At 48.2% G+C, this 19,689-nt stretch overlaps 6 protein-coding genes across 6 annotated transcripts; 2 read left to right on the top strand and 4 right to left on the bottom strand.

Moving 5' to 3' along the window:
• Positions 1-2,279: 2,279 nt before the first annotated feature.
• Positions 2,280-5,450, bottom strand: F5147DRAFT_763659 (uncharacterized protein; the record flags this gene model as incomplete). Its single annotated transcript, XM_041440654.1, has 11 exons — positions 2,280-2,450; positions 2,545-2,708; positions 2,760-3,078; positions 3,129-3,571; positions 3,685-3,760; positions 3,813-3,850; positions 4,144-4,624; positions 4,677-5,044; positions 5,157-5,196; positions 5,254-5,321; positions 5,381-5,450. The coding sequence occupies 11 exons, from the start codon at positions 5,448-5,450 to the stop codon at positions 2,379-2,381; spliced, it is 2,139 nt and encodes a 712-aa protein (XP_041288056.1). The 3' UTR covers positions 2,280-2,378.
• A 48-nt stretch (positions 5,451-5,498) lies between these two features.
• On the top strand, positions 5,499-8,223 carry F5147DRAFT_747678 (uncharacterized protein; the record flags this gene model as incomplete). Its single annotated transcript, XM_041439971.1, has 5 exons — positions 5,499-5,594; positions 5,706-5,993; positions 6,045-6,386; positions 6,528-7,794; positions 7,844-8,223. 5 exons carry the CDS (start codon positions 5,499-5,501, stop codon positions 8,221-8,223), a joined length of 2,373 nt encoding a protein of 790 aa, XP_041288055.1.
• Positions 8,224-10,856: 2,633 nt separating this feature from the next.
• Positions 10,857-11,657, bottom strand: F5147DRAFT_717696 (profilin). The gene is made up of 4 exons (XM_041438662.1): positions 11,543-11,657; positions 11,394-11,491; positions 11,180-11,338; positions 10,857-11,132 (listed from the first exon to the last, which is right to left on the bottom strand). The coding sequence occupies exons 1-4, from the start codon at positions 11,553-11,555 to the stop codon at positions 11,001-11,003; spliced, it is 402 nt and encodes a 133-aa protein (XP_041288054.1). The 5' UTR covers positions 11,556-11,657; the 3' UTR covers positions 10,857-11,000.
• A 1,426-nt stretch (positions 11,658-13,083) lies between these two features.
• Positions 13,084-14,051, bottom strand: F5147DRAFT_618678 (Pre protein translocase Sec Sec61-beta subunit). Its single transcript, XM_041432577.1, has 4 exons — positions 13,993-14,051; positions 13,860-13,936; positions 13,689-13,802; positions 13,084-13,628 (listed from the first exon to the last, which is right to left on the bottom strand). Exons 1-4 carry the CDS (start codon positions 13,993-13,995, stop codon positions 13,532-13,534), a joined length of 291 nt encoding a protein of 96 aa, XP_041288053.1. The 5' UTR covers positions 13,996-14,051; the 3' UTR covers positions 13,084-13,531.
• Positions 14,052-14,082: 31 nt separating this feature from the next.
• F5147DRAFT_717689 (VAMP synaptobrevin-like protein) lies at positions 14,083-15,194 on the top strand. Its single transcript, XM_041438661.1, has 5 exons — positions 14,083-14,178; positions 14,235-14,310; positions 14,363-14,495; positions 14,548-14,587; positions 14,638-15,194. The coding sequence occupies exons 1-5, from the start codon at positions 14,170-14,172 to the stop codon at positions 15,049-15,051; spliced, it is 672 nt and encodes a 223-aa protein (XP_041288052.1). The 5' UTR covers positions 14,083-14,169; the 3' UTR covers positions 15,052-15,194.
• Positions 15,195-15,614: 420 nt separating this feature from the next.
• On the bottom strand, positions 15,615-17,959 carry F5147DRAFT_778559 (uncharacterized protein; the record flags this gene model as incomplete). The annotated part of the gene is made up of 4 exons (XM_041442148.1): positions 15,615-17,028; positions 17,103-17,443; positions 17,511-17,796; positions 17,853-17,959. 4 exons carry the CDS (start codon positions 17,957-17,959, stop codon positions 15,615-15,617), a joined length of 2,148 nt encoding a protein of 715 aa, XP_041288051.1.
• Between the last annotated feature and the right edge of the window lie 1,730 nt (positions 17,960-19,689).

The following is a 19,689-nucleotide window of genomic DNA, read 5'->3' as shown; positions in this document are numbered from 1 at the left end:
GACGATCAAAGAGCGTAGAATATTGGACCGAGCCTGGGTCTGATGAACTCTACTAGACAGGCACCAGCGGTTTGCCTGTTGAAGAGAGCCTGGCTCATGAGCGTTGCGTTAATGGTGGCTTGAACAGCCTTCGACGCATTTTGCTAGCGCAGCAGCGTGTCGGAGAATACAAGAGGATCGGCGTCGGACTATAATATCATTGCACAAGTCAAAGACATTGCATCGGTTGATAGCATGGACGTCAGTACCGTAGAAATACTGTAGTCCATATATTTGAAACTAGACATCTCGAGGCATTCATTGTGTTTTGATGATAATATCTGCGTTGTTACTCTGTAGATGTACTAAAAGAATTTTGAAGGCCTCGTCGCTTCAGTAAGATCCATCCGTGTTTCATCCTCATTACCATGCATTGATTCCCATTCACGAAAGAGATAATAAATGTCATTCGAGAGTAATCACGAGTCCATCACAAATCGTGAGTCCCACAGCGCCTGGCACAAGCGGCCAATAATTTGACTTTTGGTAAAGAAACTGGGGTGGAGCTTACATGGGCCTGAAGTATGAGAAGCTAAAGTCGAAATCACTCATAAGCAGAGTGCTAGAAGCAAAGTGATCCTCTGTGACAGAATTGGCGACGATGTGAAAGGCCAACAGGGAGAACTTCAGCTGCAACCAGTGCACGAGGTCTTGGGAGGAGGCTGGATCAAGCCCGGTGATCTTAGGTATGCCGCGTTCGAAGGAGTGACACGGTGATGTGCTGGCGTAGCTGCTCGACGCAAAAACATGCAAGATAGATAGTCAGATTTGAATAATGAAAAGCACTGATTGCTCGATTGGATGCGATGATATGCATTCTGGCAGCTGTGGAGACAAGAGTTAGGGCACATTCTTATCGTAATGGTTATGGAGGCGTGGGACCGGACAGCCTCAAGTGTTTCGGGCGTCTATTGAAATGAATGCAGGGTACATATTTAAACTGCAAAATACGCACCACTGCAGAAAGACACCCACAAGCCCTCAAAGATCCACGTTGACCGCGTCCAACGCCACCAACCTCCAGTAAGATGCCGGAACTCGCTCCAATCACCATGCCCCTGCGAAAGTTCCAAGGCCATGAAAACGCGTAGCGGCAGTCACAGTGTTTCCCGATCAACGACGGATAGTCACGGGCTCGAATGACACAACGCTTCGTTTGTGGGACTTGAAGACAGGTATTGAATTGAAGAATATGGAAGGGCATCGCAATGGGGTGTGGAGATTGGTAGTATCACGAGATGGGCAATTGATAGCCAGCGGTGATTTTAGTGGAGATATCATCGTCTCGGCATGGAGAAACTGGCGAATCGCTCACCAAAATAGAAGCCCACTCGAAATTTATCACCTCGCTGGATTTTTCTCCTGATGGAACAGTGCTGGCCCCAGTGCATATGACGACAGATTGACAAAACTGTGGAATACCAAAACCTGGGAGCAACAAGGAGACCCAATTGGGGGTGATAGTCCTGTCAGTTGCGTACGATATTCGCCATCTGGAGAACTTCTTGCCATCGCAACAGAAAACATATTGAGACTAGGGGTTCGCTGTGCGAACTTATGACCTTGCTCCGGAGAATTTTAATTCGTGGGAATCGGCCTTGTCGACCTCTTCCAACACTCGTCGTTTCGGACCCCCAAATCTGCGTGACGGCAGTCCTAAGTCTGCTTGTTTTCGTTTTCACTGCGATAAGTCTTTTTTTTTCAGCCAATTAATAGGTTGGCCTTTAGCATATTCGATGTCGTCTTCAGCTTGGTCCTAATATTGCCTTTTGAGCATGTTCGATAAGCCGATTAAAACATCGTAACAGCACGCAAAATGTACGAAAGTTCAACAATCCAAATAGACCAATGCGGCTTCACGCGCTCTACATCAACAGTTTAAATCGTCGTTCAAGCATCGTTTTATGATCCCTATTAGTATGGTCTCGGATGAGCTGTATTTAGCATGTAACTAGACCAAAAATGTGTGCAACGGAGAACAAATGCAACAAGCGAGGAAGCGAGGAAATGATTGTCACTATCAGCGTGAAAATCAGTCCGGATTATCATTGATTAGATGCGGGCAGTGGGTATGGTACAAATCTACTACTAATGCTAAACTCGTTTGCGAACCTCCTGCTGTACAGCCACGAACCTTTCACGCAAAGTATCTGAAGGATGAATAGTTGTAGTAATGTAGTTCATGATCTCGTGGTAAGCATCATCAAAAATAGAGGAATTTACAGAGAAATCAACGAAATGACCAGTACGATGGGCATATAGCACGCAGCGGATTGTTGCGCCACATGCTGCGAACAAACGATCGAGTGGGCCCTTTACAATGTCCAATAATCCGTCTTTCAAAAGGTCATGACCATGTTGATGAGAACTTCGTTCTCCAGTAATCGTCGAACCTCCGTGTCACCCATGCTCTGTGGCCGAGTGAGCGACACCCTACTGAATGACGGAGACTGTCACCTCTTCAATATGGTGAAGGTATCTCGAATCCTCTAGTAGAACACTGACTCTATCTCGCCCATGCGCTGACTCATCCTGTTCCGAAAACAGTGGCAGGCGCAGACCATAGCCAACTGGAACTGTTTTCATCGCGTAAGCTTTGAACCCGCGTCGCATATCTGCTATTGCGGCCACCATAAAATTGTTGATACCCTTGATATCCTCGATTTCCGCTATGACCTCAGTATCAGTACATTTGAGATTCGGAAAGCAATGAAACACACCTTGACCAAATTGTTCAATTTTCGTGGCTTGCAACGCATTGCGTATCATCTTATCGCGAAGCTCATCATTCGGGGCACCATCTGTTTCCGCATCCACGTTCAGTAGAAGCGCCCGAAGCTTACTCTTTGCGGTTTCTTTCAACTTTCGGGCTGATTTCGTCGAGAGCTTTATGCGAGTCGAAATGGGCGGGTCCACAATTGACCCAGACCCCTCGGGCAAATCAGGTGCAGCGGCAGGATCAGCTGACAGTAGCTCTGGCGTGGGAGGAAGTCTCACATTACGTCGTCGTCTCCCGCTGTCGGAGACATGTTTTTGAGTCTGTATATCATAGGTAAACACTCAAAAACGAACACTCAAATATAACTTACTCGAATAACACCCTGGGTTCTCTCCCCACGGATGTTCTCTCCCAAGTGAAGGGGGGCCAGAGCGACAAGCCGCGCGGCCCCCCATGGGGCCAAAGACCCATTTCCGACCAAATCTGGTTGTGATGGCTGCCTTGACGATGGTTCGTGGAGGAGGGCAAATGCGCCAGCATATGCGTCGGCTAGTGCTCTATCCTCGTCCCGATGGTGCATGGGCAGGGGTTGCTGATGGTGCATGGGTGGGGTTGCTGATGGTGCATGGGCGGGGGTTGCTGATGGTGCATGAGTGGGTTTTGCTGATGGTGCATGGGCGGGTGCTGATGGTGCATGGGCGGGTGCTGCTGATGATGCATGGGCGGGGGTTGCTGATGGTGCATGACCAGGGGGTGCTGATGGTGCATGGCCGGGGGTTGCTGATGGTGCATGAGCGGAGCTTGGTGTTGAGGCTGGGAATATTGCGGCGGTGGGGGTTGATGGTAATGGGGCTCAAGTTGTGCATGATGCTGCTGTGAGATGGGCATCTGAATGCGATGTTCTGCGGGTGTCGTTGCGCGATCACCAGGTAAGGCGAGTTGATTGGCGACCGACTGGCCACTGGGATTAAGGTCCGAGTGAATCCCTGGCCGAAAACCCTTCTATAGATTGATCAGTAAGCATCGGCGACAGGATTGCAATTCCAACACGTACCCTTGCAGCGTTGGGCTTTCGCCTACCAGTAGATCTTGCTGATGGCGGAGGGGGGTCCATTGATGTCGTGGTGCTAGTCAAGTGTTGCTTACAGTTAGTTAGTCACAACTTGTCAGCGAGCGCAAACTTTATCATATCGTCGATCGATGAAATACAACTCCTACTATTCAATCCGATATAGTACAGTGTACAGATGGGAAATTTCATGAATAGAATGGTACCAAGAAAGGATTATCGATGGCTGCGTCTGACGGCACTTGTGAGCAATGATCAATCTGAGAAGGTAAGCTTGTGAGTTATTTGTATAATCTAGGGAGATAGAGCTTTCTACCTTCCAATTCGGCGTCAGAATAATCGGAATCGTCGGATCGTTCCCCATTGTCAGCCTCCTCCTCATCTTGCTCATACTCCGTGTCACTACTGTTTGGAAGCCTGTGAGAGACATATTTTGTTGCGAGTGGTGATACAGATGAAATTTGATAGAGCTGCTCATCAGCCGTAGCTAGGGAATCGAGCTCAGAATCGTGCGATTCCTCCAGGTATTCAGCATCCTGCTGTAGAGCCGGAAGATCTCGTCCCACTAAGAGCTTCTCGAAGAGGCGATAATCCGACTCTGCCATTTTCAGTCGCTTCTTCTCCTTCCGCTCAAATGCTTTGAGGAGTAGCTTGTTGTATTCTACCTCTTGGATCTCCCAACCGAGTTGCTTGACCTTGTGACGGTGGTTTTCTCGCGCAGCATGTTTGGCGTGTGCTGCCAACGTTATCGTGTCACTTGACAAAGACGAGAGACCACGCAAGAAAATATCCCGCCCCTGCAATAGTTGAATAAAAATCATCAGTTCCTGAAAACAAGGGCCTACTTACCTTTATGGCATCAGTAAGTTTGATGTCAGGGGTTCCTCGGATTCCCTTCAGGGCAAAGCGCAGCTCCAGTTGGGTACTAGGAGCACCACGATGCAGGTATGGGTGACTCCTGCTTGCAGGTCGCATTCCACGCCGGGAACTGCGAGTGCTGCCAATAAGTGAATTGGCATCAGAATGGGTTGAAACCGGAGAGGAGGTCTCTGAGCGCAGGGAGGGGGGCTCGAGGGACATGAGACCTGTGGTCAAAGTTATGACCTTCCCTTCAGTTATTTTGGAAGGGTCAGGAGTTTGGAGGGAGTCCACTCGAGTTCGACCACTGGAACCCGATGTTGTAGACGCAGACGATGAAAGAACGTTATTGAAAGAACCTGGAGTCATAGAAATATAATCTGTTATCTCTGCAGTGGTGAGTGTAGTACAGCAAAAATACAAGCTGGCGGAGTTTGAAGAACTTGGTGAATTTCCTCACTCCAAACGCACCGCAATGGGCTCGGAACTTGAGGGGTGCACTGCAACAGGTCTGGAAATACGCAATTGTCACAGGTGAGTTGTATCAAATGGTACAGCAGTAACTGACCAACTTTTTCAGTGGTCCAACATCTACAAAATGCCCGAATTGCGGACTCGAATTTGCATCAAATCTTGCTGTTGTAGATCATCTCAATGATCAGACGCATTCTTGTTGGAACAGAGAGTCCACTTACCTGCTTGCCAATCCCTCCAGCTTTCCAACGGGGAGACAACAACCGAGAAGAAGTCACTGGCCAGTACCATCCAAAGTCAGGCTACATTTTTGGACGGGGACGAAATATCTTGCAGGAAATGGAGGATCACGACTTAGATCAAAAGCGCCGCAGAGCAATAAATCCATCATACCCTTTTGTTGATCAGGCTGAATGGCAGCTAGCAGAGTTCCTCGTTTCAACGGCTGACACAAACCGATATTAACAAATTTCTGAAACTAGACTGGGTGAGTAGCATTATCTGTTTCTGCAGTTTTGACTGTACTAACTCTGAGCTTCGCACAAGTTCAAAAATAGACCCAGGCCATCCTTCAAGAGCGCAGATCAACTATTTGGCTGGATTGATGCGCTACCAAGCGGCCCAGAGTGGCAATCAACGACACTCGAGTTTACCAACTACACAACTGCAAGGCCAATCGAGCTAATCTGGTGTGACGGTCTCGAAGTCGTCAAAGATCTCTTTGCAAACCCGATCTTTTCCAATCATATGATGTATGATCCTCACATTGTTACCACTGGCTCAGAACGCGAATATGGCGAGTTTTTTACAGCTAACATGGCTTTCGATATTCAGGTAGGGCTCCTTAACAGCGGTAAAGTGGTATTGCTCAGTGTTCTATGCCAGAACAACCTTCCAGAAGGTGCCACTATGGTACCAATCATCCTCGCATCCGACAAGACGCCCGTAACCAGGATGTCGGGAGGATTAGAAATGCACCCGGTGTTCCTTATGATTGCCAATATTCAATCTGAAGTTCGTATGAAGGCCACCGCTCATGCATGGCGCTGTGTTGCATTTATCCCGATTCCGAAGTTTGATGTTCACGCGGATTTCCAAACACTCCTCCATGCTCGCCTGTTCCACAAGTGCATGGACATGATATTTGCCAAATGCAAGGTGGCTGCGAGGGTCGGTGAATACATGTTGGACTCCATGGGTTATATCCGGCATTGCTTCACTCCGCTCGTCGCATATACAGCTGATCTCCCTGAGGCACAGCTCATCGCTTGTGTCTCAAAAAATGCATCACCACTTACAATGGCAACCCAAAGCGACTTTGGTAGTGCTCAACTTTTCCCCCGTCGAACAGGCGACCATACGCTCAAGCTCATCTACGACCTATGCAAACGTGTTGATCCATGGAATGTACCACTCTTCCAACGCGAAGCTAAAGCATTGCTGCTTAGCGGCGTTCATCAGCCATATTGGAGAGATTGGCCGCATGCAGATCCAAGTCATTTTTTGCCCGGCGAACTGCTTCACACCTGTCACAAATATTTTGGTGACCATCCTTTAAAGTGGTGCAAGGAAGTTGTCGGGGAGGATGAACTTGATGCTCGCTACAAGGCTCATCATAAACGAGTCGGAACACGTCATTTTGGGTCTGGTGTCTCCCACATCAACCAGATGACGTGCCGGGAGCATCGTGACATTGAACGGACCATTGTCGCCACAGTCGCTGGTGCAGCAAACACAACCCCTGATTTCGTCCATGCCATTCGTTTCCTCACCGAATTCATTTACCAGGCACAGAGCCCCGTGCACACTGACTCGTCCATTGATGCTATGGTGCACTCCCTCCACATGTTTCATACGCTGAAGCAAGCGATACTCGATGCCGGTGCTCGGAGAGGGAAGAGTGGAACGATCGATAACTTCCTCATCCCCAAAATGGAGTTGTTTCACAGCTTTGCGGGGTCCATCAGAGATCTCGGAGGTTTGATACAGTACTCAGCGGATGTTAGTGAGCGACTCCTGATCACACACTGCAAATTTCCATTCGAAAGGACTAGTCGGCAAGCCAGGAATTTTACCTTACAGGTCGTCCAAATTCTCAATCGTGACGAAACCATGCGACACTTCAATCTTTATACCCTTTTGCATTCGCATGGTACACCGCTCGTGAATGCCATCGCAATCGAAGACAATATCGTCACGGAGACAGATCCTACTTTGGCCTGGATAGCGCGTGTGCTTCCCGGCGAGCAGAATCGCTTCCATGGCCCGCGACCTGTCCGCAACCATTTTTTGAAGGGAATACTTTCTGTTGAAGCTAATGCCGCATTTCATGTCACCATCTCTCCCGATCGAAAGTCACTTTCTATCACTGATCTGCAATCTATCTACTCTCTCCCAAATTTCGGCGCAGTGCTCATGGAATATATCAATGACTCGTCCCAAAACACCCCAACAACAGCCTGGACGTGTGCGCGAGATTCAGTCAGGACATGGAACAAGTTTCGTTTACAGCTACACTCTACCTTCCAGTCGCGAGTTGTGATGCCGAGTCAAATCATCCAAGCGTTTCCACCATCAGAGACCTTCCCTATGGGCAATTGCGATGCAGTTCTCGTGCAATTGCCTGGCAATGATGGTAAGTATTTAACTGCTGGCGTCATCCATGTGCTTACAAGCCTGTGCAGATACATACATTGCGCAAGTGCGTTGTGTTTTTCAAGCTATTGCCAGGAAAGGTCAAACCCTGCCCCACTATCTTAAAGACTCGCCCCTTCTATACGTTCAGTACTTTCAGATCACAGCAACACCTACTGAGGATGCAAGCGCTGGCATGTACCGAGTGAAACGCATCTACCATCAGGATGGAACAGGTCGGATCTTTCGACCTGGCAGCATCATTCCGCTGACAGCCGTTACCTGTGCTGTTGAGCTGATCCCTATGTATGGTTCGAAGATGAATCGCATGATAAATGCTACGAATGCAATGGAGATCTGTGATGAATACTACTTGAATACATTTTCGGACAAGGAAGTTTTCAATACAATGCACAGTGGTTTGATGTAGATTTGCATTTGCCTACAATACAATTGATTATCTGCGTTCTAATCGTGTTGATAAGTAAGATAGCACAATCTAGCCTGATCGCATTCATTTCCGTAGAACATAATCATCGTCTGAGCTCTCCACCAATCAGACGAGTGCGCTACTGAAGTCGTAAGCATTCGTAAGTGTTCGTAACGCGCTTAAGCTAAGCGTTCATTTCAGCGGTTTTACTGATGTATGCTCATGTGTTTCTGTGTTAGCCGAGGCACGAGGCTAACACAGAATCGAGTCTACACATGAGTAAGCGAAGTGGCGTAACTCTCCTTTGTTCCGACCCACCATCAGTCAACTCTAAGTCTATCGTTATTAGTTCCTCGTATTGTCTACTCTAGACCTCTGTCGTTCTTTGCGCCCTCCCACCGCTCCCTCTCTCAGAAGACAAAAGTCTAACTCTTGTTGTTTCGTTAAACCTTTTGTCCGTTGTACTGCGTTCACTTCCTAAAAGTTTCAAGGCTCACTTGTAGCTAGCTGATCGGTGCCCACCCGCCCATCTCAGCTCACCTTGAAACCCTTAGGTTCGTGCGCTTGCAGCGGGCCGAGAAGCCCTTCGGGCTTTTGCCCAAAACATCACTCCTTCGTTTAGATTAGCTCGCATGGAAGTTTCCTGTATCTAAGCAACTTCGAATTCACCTTTCGCCTGCTACAAACACACAGCGTCGAAAGGCATAGACATAAGCTCAGGTAACTGGAAAGCAAACACGTGACCAGATACAATTAAAACTCAGCTCAGGCCAGCCCGCCGAAGGCCCCAGACTCTGGCAATATTCACTTAGCTCATTCACCGTTACACATTTTCTCTCGCAAGTTTCCATTGATTATTTTATGTAAAATTTCAGCGCTCGGACTTCTGCTCTTCCTGTGCGTATCCATCATGTACCTGCCTTGACTTTGTACTCATCACGAGACGGCCCGCTACAGTTGCAATCTCGTTTGGACCCCTTCATTGTCATTGCGTTCTTCGCATCCCTTGTGTGAATTTGCACAGACTGAGACACCCAATCGATGATACGCCTGATATTTAAACTTGATATTTCTCGTACACTTGTTCTGCATACAAGCCCGATTTTACATAGCAGTTTCCCTGTGTACAATGCGCCGCGAGTCAACACGATGGGATTTTGTGTGGAACAAGTGTTACTGACTGTTTGGGCCATCACAGACCTTGCACCAATTCACTACTGAATAGCATTAGATCCCATTGACCCGGGCCACGTACGCATTCACAGCTAGCTCCTTCGGCTGACCGCTGAACAGTTTCGTCTCTATTGTGCCAGCATGCTATCCAAGACGCGGTTTGACCCTGGCCGCTTCTGTGGAGTATAAAAAGACAGTATCAACAATCCAGTTACCACCAATCTCCCAAAGCTAAGCGAAATCAACTCATCATCATGTCTATCCGCATCTCTACTGCTTTTGTTATGCTCCTCGGCCTGACGGCCCTTGTCAGCGCAGCAATGCCCGTAAGCCCTGTTTTGTTTGGCACCGAATGTGTCGCACTCACCGTGTGATGTATGCAGGACAAGGTCAAGAGAGAGGTAAGCCTTGCTTCACGCCGAACGTTTCATACTTACCATATAATACATGCAGGAAACTCAGATATCCTCCAAGCTTGAGGCCACGCCCCCTTAAGCCTTGTTGTAGGCAGAGAATCCCAAATGGTTGGTAACACTTTTTCACATCAAATCTCATCGTGTTGACTCGTAGCGCATCGTATACAGTGCGACTGCTATGTGAAATCGGGCCTGTATGCAGAACAAGTTTATAAGAAATGTCGAATAGGATACAAGTAGCGCTTACAAAGATATAAGGCAAATGTAAATACCAGGTGTATGATCGATTGTGTGTTTGAGTCTGCGCGTCTGTCAATCAAACTTGCGTGAATCCTCGAAGTCCAACAGGGACAAGTACTTGCATGCATAAAACCAAGTGCTCAAATATTTGCTGGCGAATGTGCAAGATATGGCCGGTCCCAGATGATGCTGGCGCCTGATCCAGTAGCTAATTTAAAACTATCTGGGCTGAATGCGACAATGCACACATAACCGCTATGAGGAAGTATGGTGAGGACAACGCAAGTATCTGCGTCCTATAAAACAACTGTTTCAGCATCTGACCAGCTGGCGAATCCCCGTCCATCGGGGCAGAGGTACGCCGAGTTTACGGCGGATGGATGCCACACCAGTGGGTTGGGCGCGTACTTCCTCTCGACGTTCTAGAGGATGGAATCAGATATTCTTATCCCAATCCGCTGCTGACGAGATCGTTATGAGGGAGCAAGGAATTTTTAGTGACCTATATAAATGGCCGTTGTCGCTCAGAATCTATAAGGACTTGGCAGTACATACTCGTGCGTTATGGTACACACATCGTACGGTCCGGAGGCTAATTTTAGCATGGACGCATCATTGGGGCACTTCTGCACCAAATAAGGAGTACTGTGGGATGCCGACGAGGACCTGGATGCAGCAAATGCAAGCAGGATCTGCGAAGGGCGGAGGACAATGTCAACTGCAAACATTCCAAGATTGCGCATCCATGAACCGGCCACAGACTTACACACGACACCGATCGCTCTTGCTCAACACGATCGGACCTGATAGCAAATATATGTGACGATTGTCCAATGTATTGAACTTTGGAATAACTCCAATAAAGTGCATTGAATCTATAAACTGTACGATTACATGATAGCACACCTGTGGTCTTCTTTATCCTCTGCGATCGTCTCCTAACGGATCCTAGTAACGCTGGCTAGCGAGGTATGCTCCAAGATTGGTGACTAACAGGCCTGCGTCTTGAGCTGTCTGAGGATGAATGTATGTAACGACGAGGATAGCTTGTTTCGTTTGCGCTAGTACAGCACCATCGGCCTGATGGCTGTGAGCATGCATCATAGAAACATATCGTGGAGACCCACCTGTTTCTTGCCCTGAACCACAATAAGATCCGGATCATCTCCGTAGGTATCCGACGATAAGAAGAAGTATTTCTGATTAGCGATACGGAAGCCAGACGCCTGAACTGCAGCTTTGTTCGTGAACGCAGCAGTGATCGCCTTCTGCTCTTCTGGGGTGATCTATGCAAGATCGCGTCAGAGCTGCACGGACATGACTACTTTCAATATAAGTTACCGTGATGTCTGAGGATTTAGCCCATACACCTCCAGCTTTTCCCAAGATCGCGGCCTGAGTTACTTTCTTGGTGCCGACGAGGTTGTTGTCTACGTATGCTGTGGATGCATGAGACCAAGAGCTTGTTTGGCGATGCAGCTCAGACTTACCTTGCCAGGACATATTATGAGGAACTGAAATCGAGACAACGGAAAAGGTCGCGAATTGAAACTGGGAGACACTGAGAAAGAGTCTGACGCAGTACGGAGATCGCCATGATATCGGCGTTGGAAAGCAGACCGCATCAAAGTCCAGTCGGAACTTACCTAATAAGCAAGTGGACCACCGGGCCAACCCGCCACGTGGCACGGACGACTTAGCATTAGTAATCAAGCGAAGCTGGTAGTCATTCAAGCACGACGAGAGCAAGAATAGAGACATACATTGTACTAGTGAATGGAACGCGGACTCGAGAGTCAGAGTCCAGACGTAGGTTTAATTCTAGAAAGCATAAACTGGAAACCCACAAGGAATAACACGAGTACTACAGTACAACCAGGACCATAGCATATCAAGGGTTTATAACTACCTATATACCCTACTAGATGTAAACCATTTCAAACGGACATCTACATCACACTGGGGCTCCCTTTTTTTCCATTTTATTGTCCTTTGGGGTCGTAGACCCTATGTTGGACATAGCCCTATACGTGGGGGGCTTACTCCCGCTTATATATCGTAACCGGGGCTCCCTTGTGATTAGTCTGTCTGCACCGTTAGCCATGACCGGCCATTCAGATTCGTACTCTCCTGCCTTCTCGCAAAACTTGGTCAATCTGCGATATCCGGCAGGATTCTTTGACATATCTTATTGCGACTTGGACTTGTCCTGGAATGTGAGTTCTCCGGTATCAAGCCAACAACGGGAGATAGTAGCCTCAACCACATGCTTGTACATGTTGAACACTTCGTCTACGAGATTCAACATCAATGATATCGGGCACGTGAATCAAGTGAGCAGGCATGCCGCCGAACACAAATTCACGATGCCTTTAATGGCTGTGACATTTGTTGAAGGCGACTGGGGAATGAGAATGAGTTCAGTCAATTGGGCCTGATCATTCGATTAACATACCCAAGATCAGGCACTTTGAATTATGGATTCAGATCCCTCTGGTTGAACGTACTCCCTTCCCGAACAGGTTCGTCTACAAGACGCTTCTGAAGGTTGCAAGACCAGTGAGAGGTAAGATGTCGACAAAATGACGCGGCTCGCTATGACATGTGAAACAGGAAGGGGAGACTAGATGAAGGGCTGATTGCTCTCCTTCATCTTTCGGGGATTAAGGATCGATAGTGAGCAAGAATGGACCACAGCCACTGAAGTCGAGACTTGCACCTGGCCTTTATCAACTCTATCACGCCAACTTAGCACTGATAGTCACCAAATACGGCTAGGATTGAATAAGCGCTACGTGTCCATGGCTGGGACGGCAACAATAAGCAGAAAACCGCTGGTGTTGTGGTCAAAGTGAAAGCAATGAAAAATCCGAAACGAATGAACTCGGGAAAATCCATTCCCTGGAGGAACATTGACAGCGGTAGCGCATTCATTTCTGCGCTTTAAGCCCCGTGTGTAAAATATCTGAAGAACTGGAGATTAGACCACTGCCTCAGGGGATTTCGGCCGATTCCAGACGCTCGCCATTGACCATGTTAGCGAGTGAAGATATGAAAAGGACGATGTCAATGAACTCGAGGGGTGTCTTTGGAAAGAAAGAATTGGCCCCACTCAACTCGACCGAGGTAAGTCTCCCGGTCTGCAACTTCTTCAGAATGCAGAACTAAGCAGCAGACATTGGAAAGCGGTGGGATCTCGCCAAGACAATCCACATTATCCCACCAGGCAATTGAATGACGAGAGGATATACAGCGCCTCACCGTGCAATGTGTTCTCTGGATGTCGGACTAATTGGCAGACAGTGGAAAACAACAGTTTCGCCCAGACAGTGCAGGCAACTGGACGACGAGAGGGTACGCAGCGCCTCACTCTGCGATAAATTGTTTTACAGCATGTCATACGACGCAAGCGCTGAGTGCACATGTTCCGCAATGCGGGATATAGTCAAAAGTGCATAAAAGTGTCCATTACAAGGCTATCACTTGGTGAAAGACCGGATTATTTTGGCGGAAATATGCAAAAAGAAGATGGATCCAATAAACGCCAACGAGAGTATGAGGACGACATATGGGTCTCTAACATGGGAATAAAATCAGCTTGGTTGAATGTTACGTTTATAGCAACATGACACGTACACTCGCAGCCCTGGTGAGTCGTCAGTGTAAAGTTTCAGCATTGTCCCCGAAGAGCCGCCAGCTCCTGCTGCACGCGTTGAATTCGGTTTTACCTGCGTGTTTGCTGCCCTCCGCCTTTGACAAGTTTCAGTCAGAAATGTGTGCAAACCACAAACAGACTATGAGACATACCGAACCTGCGCACCTGGCGGTCTTGCAACGGTACCGACCTTGGGGCTAACAGCGTGGGTTGAGCTTTCTGAATCAGACTAAGTGATTAACAGGTGAGTATCGAAATAATACAGCTAGGTTGCTCGTTACGCACCATGCTGTTGACGGTGAGTTTCGAAGACTGGAGACACGTTGGTGGAGGAAATGGAAGTGTAAGTTCGTGGGAATATTCTTTAGGTCCTTCCTAATCCACCACTACTTCCGCTCCAGCGTCATTTGAGCGTCACTGACTTTTGTCCTATCTTCCTTCGTGCCCTGGCTGGTTTCTAACATGTCACTGGTAAGTTCTAATCCTATGAGTATATGTAATGCATGTAGACAGGACTATTACTCTAGATAAATGCCATCGTTTCCCGAGGACCCACGATCCTTGCTGAACACCAAGCTCCGGGCCAGCGAGACTTCTCACATGGTGCATTGTTTCCTGTCTCATCATGCGCTTCTTAACATAGTGGCATACATAGCTACACAGACAATTCTATCCAAGATCCCGCCGAACAACAGCAAGTTAACATATGTGTGGGAACAATACCTCTTTCATTACATCTCCGAGGGCGGCTTCACTTTTCTGGTCATGGCAGATGACTCTGTAGGAAGGTGAGATTTCTGAAGGGCGTTCATCTGCTTTTTTGGTTAAATATCACCGTAGGAAGATGCCATTCGCTTTTCTAGCGGACCTGCAGCGCAAAGTATGTTGTCACAGTACAATTTACCCCCTTGTTCTGATTCACATCGCAAGTTTACCGAGCTCCCATCCTCCTCGTCTGCTGTACTAAGCTCTACCCCCGCATACGGACTTCAAGGCACCTTCTCTCCCACTATCGCCTCTCTCATGCACACGTACAACACTGCTCCTCCAACGGACGAAGTCGCCCGTGCTCAAGCGGAGCTGAACCAAGTCAAAGATATTATGGTCCAAAATGTCGAGCAGATCCTCAGCCGAGGGGAGCGTATCGAGCTTCTCATAGATAAGACTGACAACATGGCCACGCAGGCCACCGCATTCCGGCGCGGTGCCAGGACAGTGAGGCGGCAGATGTGGTGGAAGAATAGCAAGATATTGGCATTGAGCGTCTTGGTTGCGCTACTATTATTATATATCATTGTTGCTCAGTTCTGTGGGGCTAGCCTGCGGTGTGGCGCACAGTCTTGAGTATCTCCATGGTCCGGATTGCTTATTTATTTGTACCACATAATATCCATATGTACTCCCTAGATTTATCGACACTCATATTGGCCTCAGACAATGTTTGTTATATTTAGGCACTTCAGACCCGACATATGTAACACCTTGACAATATCTCTGGCAAAGGTTGCTTGCCCGCAAATTTTTACACGTCCAGAGACGATGGAGATAAGTGAATCAGTACTAGATATAGTGAGTGGGGATCGAAACATCCAAGACGTTTTTATTTTTCTTCAGGAAGAAACTAAATAAACGTCCGTAAAGAATCTACTATGTAACTGCATATGCATGCACAATAAGTAAAATACAAGTTTGGCATAACTCGGGACACCAACAATGACAATACAGCATGTACGCCTCGGTCAGAACAACACCACAAAACCATTATAAACACAATATTGGCTACACACTGTTGACAGGAGAGTCCATTCGGACTCCCTCATATAAATAGTAGTCCCATCGACAGCAATGGGAAATCAAAAAATCTGAAGTGACAGTTGGTTAATAAATCGAGGAAGTCATAAGATTCATCAATCTGCTCCGGCGGTGACCGGGTTAGACAACTTTGTCCTGCCTGTACGTCGTTCGCGATAGTAGGGGTAAACATCGGGTGGCACATTCGTAGAATCCTTGAGGTGCTGCCACTCTGGTTCCCGTTCCCGCTCGCGATCACGTTCCCGACCGCGTTCACGCTCCATTCGTTCGCGTTCCTGCTCTCGTTGTCTTTCCCTCTCCCGCCTCTCCTGCCTCTCCTTCTCCTGTTGCATCGCAACACTACTAGCATGGACCAGCGTCTTTGACATGACTGTAGCCGGGAATCCCTCTTCAAGACCAGGCGTAGGAGTCACAGATTGACTTGCAGTGGAGTTTCTCCGCAACGGTGTATGCACACGCGTACTAGAATTCGTCTGCCTAGGGATCGTATTGGACGATGGCGGTGCTGGATATGGTGGGGGGAACGACGACTCATCGCCATAAGACATCGGGATCTTGAGGGAGGATGATGGCACAGGGCTGTCAAGGATATCATGGAGCTGAGCGCGCAGGCGTTCGCGATCCTTGTCTCGAAAGTCATCGACCGCCGTGATCTGGCGCGGTGCGACCTGGTCTTTCACCTTGGGCTCGTACATGTCTCCTGCGCGCATCTCGTAATCTCTGCTAGCACCATCATATGAATCTCGTGAATGAGTGTCTTTCAACCGAGGTCCATACAAGCGGTCCGAGGAGTAGCGGCGTGAAGGGGAGGAAGTGCGACTAGATATATATAACGTGGATGGGTCCCGTGATACTCTGCGAGACGGTGAATGAGTACCGCTATGTGCTAAAGCGATTGAACGCTCAGTGGAGTGATGACGTGAAGAAGATCCATCACGACTCGACATGACAATGTCATCGCGAGGGCGAGATCGGGACAATCCAGACCAGTTATCCGGATTGGTCGTAGAGGCAGACGAAGAGACGGAAGCATCGGCCAACTGACGAGACAACGAGGACCGAGGAATGGGAACAAGCTGAGACGTGGAGTCACCCATCGTTTGATCCTCGTCTGCATCAGGCCTTAATTCCAATTCCTTTTTGCCGCAGGTCTTCTTTAAGTGGTCCATCTCATCTTCGTCCACCAGAGCGCGGAACGACTGGATTGCAGAAGGCCAAGTTCCGATTACCTGGGCGAGAGGAGACAAGTGGAACTCCTCTTCCTCGATGGCTTTCGCTTTTGCTTTGGCCTTCGCTCTTGCTTTGATGCTCAAAGGATCGTCCTCGATCGACTTCTCAGGATGCTTCGGCTCTGGCATTGCATGAAGATACCGGACCTCGACTGGCCGTTGGAAGTCAGGTAACGGGTTAAATGCAATTCTAGCGCGCATGAGCTCTTCCCGGAGAACTGTGTTCTCACGCATTGTAGCTTGCACCTGTGGCTGTAAGTAAAACATTACTCGCAGGAAACTACAAAATACTGACTTTGCTAAATGATACTGATAAGTCCATAAAATAAATGGACCAGAATACGACAGGCTCACCTGCTCCAATACGAATTCGATTCATCATAGTGTTCCCTCAAACTTTTCTCGACAGCAAGAGCAGTATCTTTCTCATCCTGTCGAATACGTTGCAGCTCCTCGTACTTCACTTGCAAATTCACGATCTCTGCTGTAAGGCGCGAGCGTAATTCCTCAAGAGCAATTTTTGCCTCGCAGGTCCTCTCAACTTCAGCCACCTTCTCCCGTCTCATTTCCTCAAGAGCAATTTCCACCACCCGGTTTTTCTCAATCTCAACCGCCTTGTCTTTTCTCATTTCCGCGAGATGCCGTTGAGACTCGGCGAGGTTCCAAAGAAGCAGCGCGCTCACTTTCACAGGGTTCTGCTGATCACAAAAAAAAAAGAAAATTTAACAGGGACGTCTTAACATGACGGCATCATGAACGTACCTGGTCAGCTGACTGTGACTTGTAGTACGTTCGACATTTCTCGATTACCCGGCGGAGTTCAGGAAGCTTGGCACCTTCTCTGACGACACGGGCGATATCTTCCTGAAGGATGCGGGCTTCGTTGTCAGGAGGTGGAGAAGAAGATTCAGGGTTTTCAGGGACTTCTTCTATGGAGGCGGTCGTAATCATAGGCGACTGCATATCAATGTGAAGCTTGCGGACATCCTGAGGGGAAAATCGAGTCCGACAAAGGGGACATATGTGGCGCAAAAGATGATCGAGACACCTTCGGATGGGCGAGTTAGATGAAAACAATACACGATCGATGAAACGAGTACTTACTTTTGGCAGAATACGTGCCCACAAGAGATCGAGTGCGGTGAATTGCCGCCATTCATATAGCCTTCCATACAGACATCACAGGTCGAGGATTTGTTGAGTACCAACATGGTTGAAAGACGATGAAGAGATTTCCTTGAGGATCGGGAAAGGAGCGAATTAAGCTTATGGCAGCTTGATCGCCTACTCTAGCAAGGAGGTATCGCAGGAAGGAAGGAAAGAAGGGACTTGTTAAGGACCCACTCGGGTATATGGGGGAAGGAAGGGATTTAAGCCAGCAAAGGCTTAAAGGCCAGACCTAACGTGCGTGGCGGGGTGGGTGGTGTAATGTTGTGCAGGGGAGGAGCGAACATTCATAACGTTGAAGAGATTATAAGAAGACACGAGGCAACTAAGCGACGTGAGATAGAACTTCGCTACTTCCTTGAGGGTCCTAGACAAACCTAAGTGAAATGATCACATACTAAGTTGGCACGATCAATCACCTGGATGGAGCTTCCGATCTGAGTTCCAACACCACGATAAGAACTGCATGACCCGAGTCTTACCTTTAATGAAGCTTAGCAGGGAACGCTGAAGGGAATCAGTGCCACTCGCCGGGATCGAGAGTTTGTACCGAATTAGTTTCCGGCAGAACTACGCGTGGATAAAGCAGTGAACAACCCCTCCTTTACCGCACGTTCAATTTCGGCTGCCTGGCATGGAGAAGGGGTGCCTATGAACAATCATTTGGTTCGGCAGCACTGATCTCATAGAACCGGCCCGACACGGATAAGTTGACGATCCTCGTGGGTTCGGCGTTGCATAATAATAAGTTCGCTGGCTGAACGTTTCGTCAAGTGCCGCAAAGAACGTACAGCTCGACGTATTTTGTCCGAGTTGTTGCGTTATATGCGTGCCTTCCAGGTGATATGTAGCACTGAACAAAAAAATTACCCTTGCCCGTCGGTAATGGGCCGAGCGTCGCTGACTCAGCACGCGGTGTCAACGTGTTGAAGTATGTCATAGCACTACATAGTACAGCAATACCGAAATTAAACTTGATTCTAAAACATATCTTACAAGGCTAGTTCTGACCTTGGACACTCTCGTTCTTCTGGATTGCCGCTACATTCCTTCTGGATTGCCGCTATGTTCCTTCTGGAATACCGGTACGTTCCATCTGGATTACCATTCATAACTGGGAGTCACCGATGGATGGCTGGGACATATCACATCCGGTAATCTCAAATCATTCTGGAGTGTAAGTTTCTGTCATTTATTCGGTGGTGTTGCTCGAGGTTAAAAGTGATGTACTGAGGTGCTCGACGGCGACATGGTGTTACGATGTCGAAGCGACATGGGCGTCTGCCACATTGTCAAAGGGCGCTCCGAGTTGATTCTGAACACGTATTTATACTATCCACAGGTTTCCTGTCAAAGATATACTGGATTTAGATCTTCTTTACCTTAAGGCAGCTCTATCTTCCATTCTGAGAGGTCATCCAGTGGAGAACGATACCTCGCTGACGCGCACCAATGCCCTTGACATCAACCGTGATGCATTGCCCCCTACACTAATCTCTGGAGATCCCCTTTGATTCTGAAACGAACCGTTACCTTGGGTTGTCACCTCAAAAATGCCCGCATCCTTCGCCTTCGTCACCTTGGCCATGTCATCGGTCCCAATTTGTCCTATGGGTATGTTTTTCTCCGGTGTGTCCTTCATTTGGGCATTTAATCTATCGGCATCGGCTCCTTGTGCTGCGCGGGATGCTCTTTGTCCACCATTCTAAGCAGACAGGCCAACATTCTATCTTGTTTTCACTCTCCGTCTCCGCAGTCAAGTCATGACCTTAGA

This window comes from Suillus discolor, assembly GCF_016758755.1.
Source record: "Suillus discolor strain FC423 chromosome Unknown F5147scaffold_72, whole genome shotgun sequence".
In the NCBI taxonomy this organism is placed as follows: domain Eukaryota; kingdom Fungi; phylum Basidiomycota; class Agaricomycetes; order Boletales; family Suillaceae; genus Suillus; species Suillus discolor.
The sequence above is the reverse complement of the archived record's forward strand: the minus strand, read 5'-3'. Positions and strand labels throughout refer to the sequence as shown.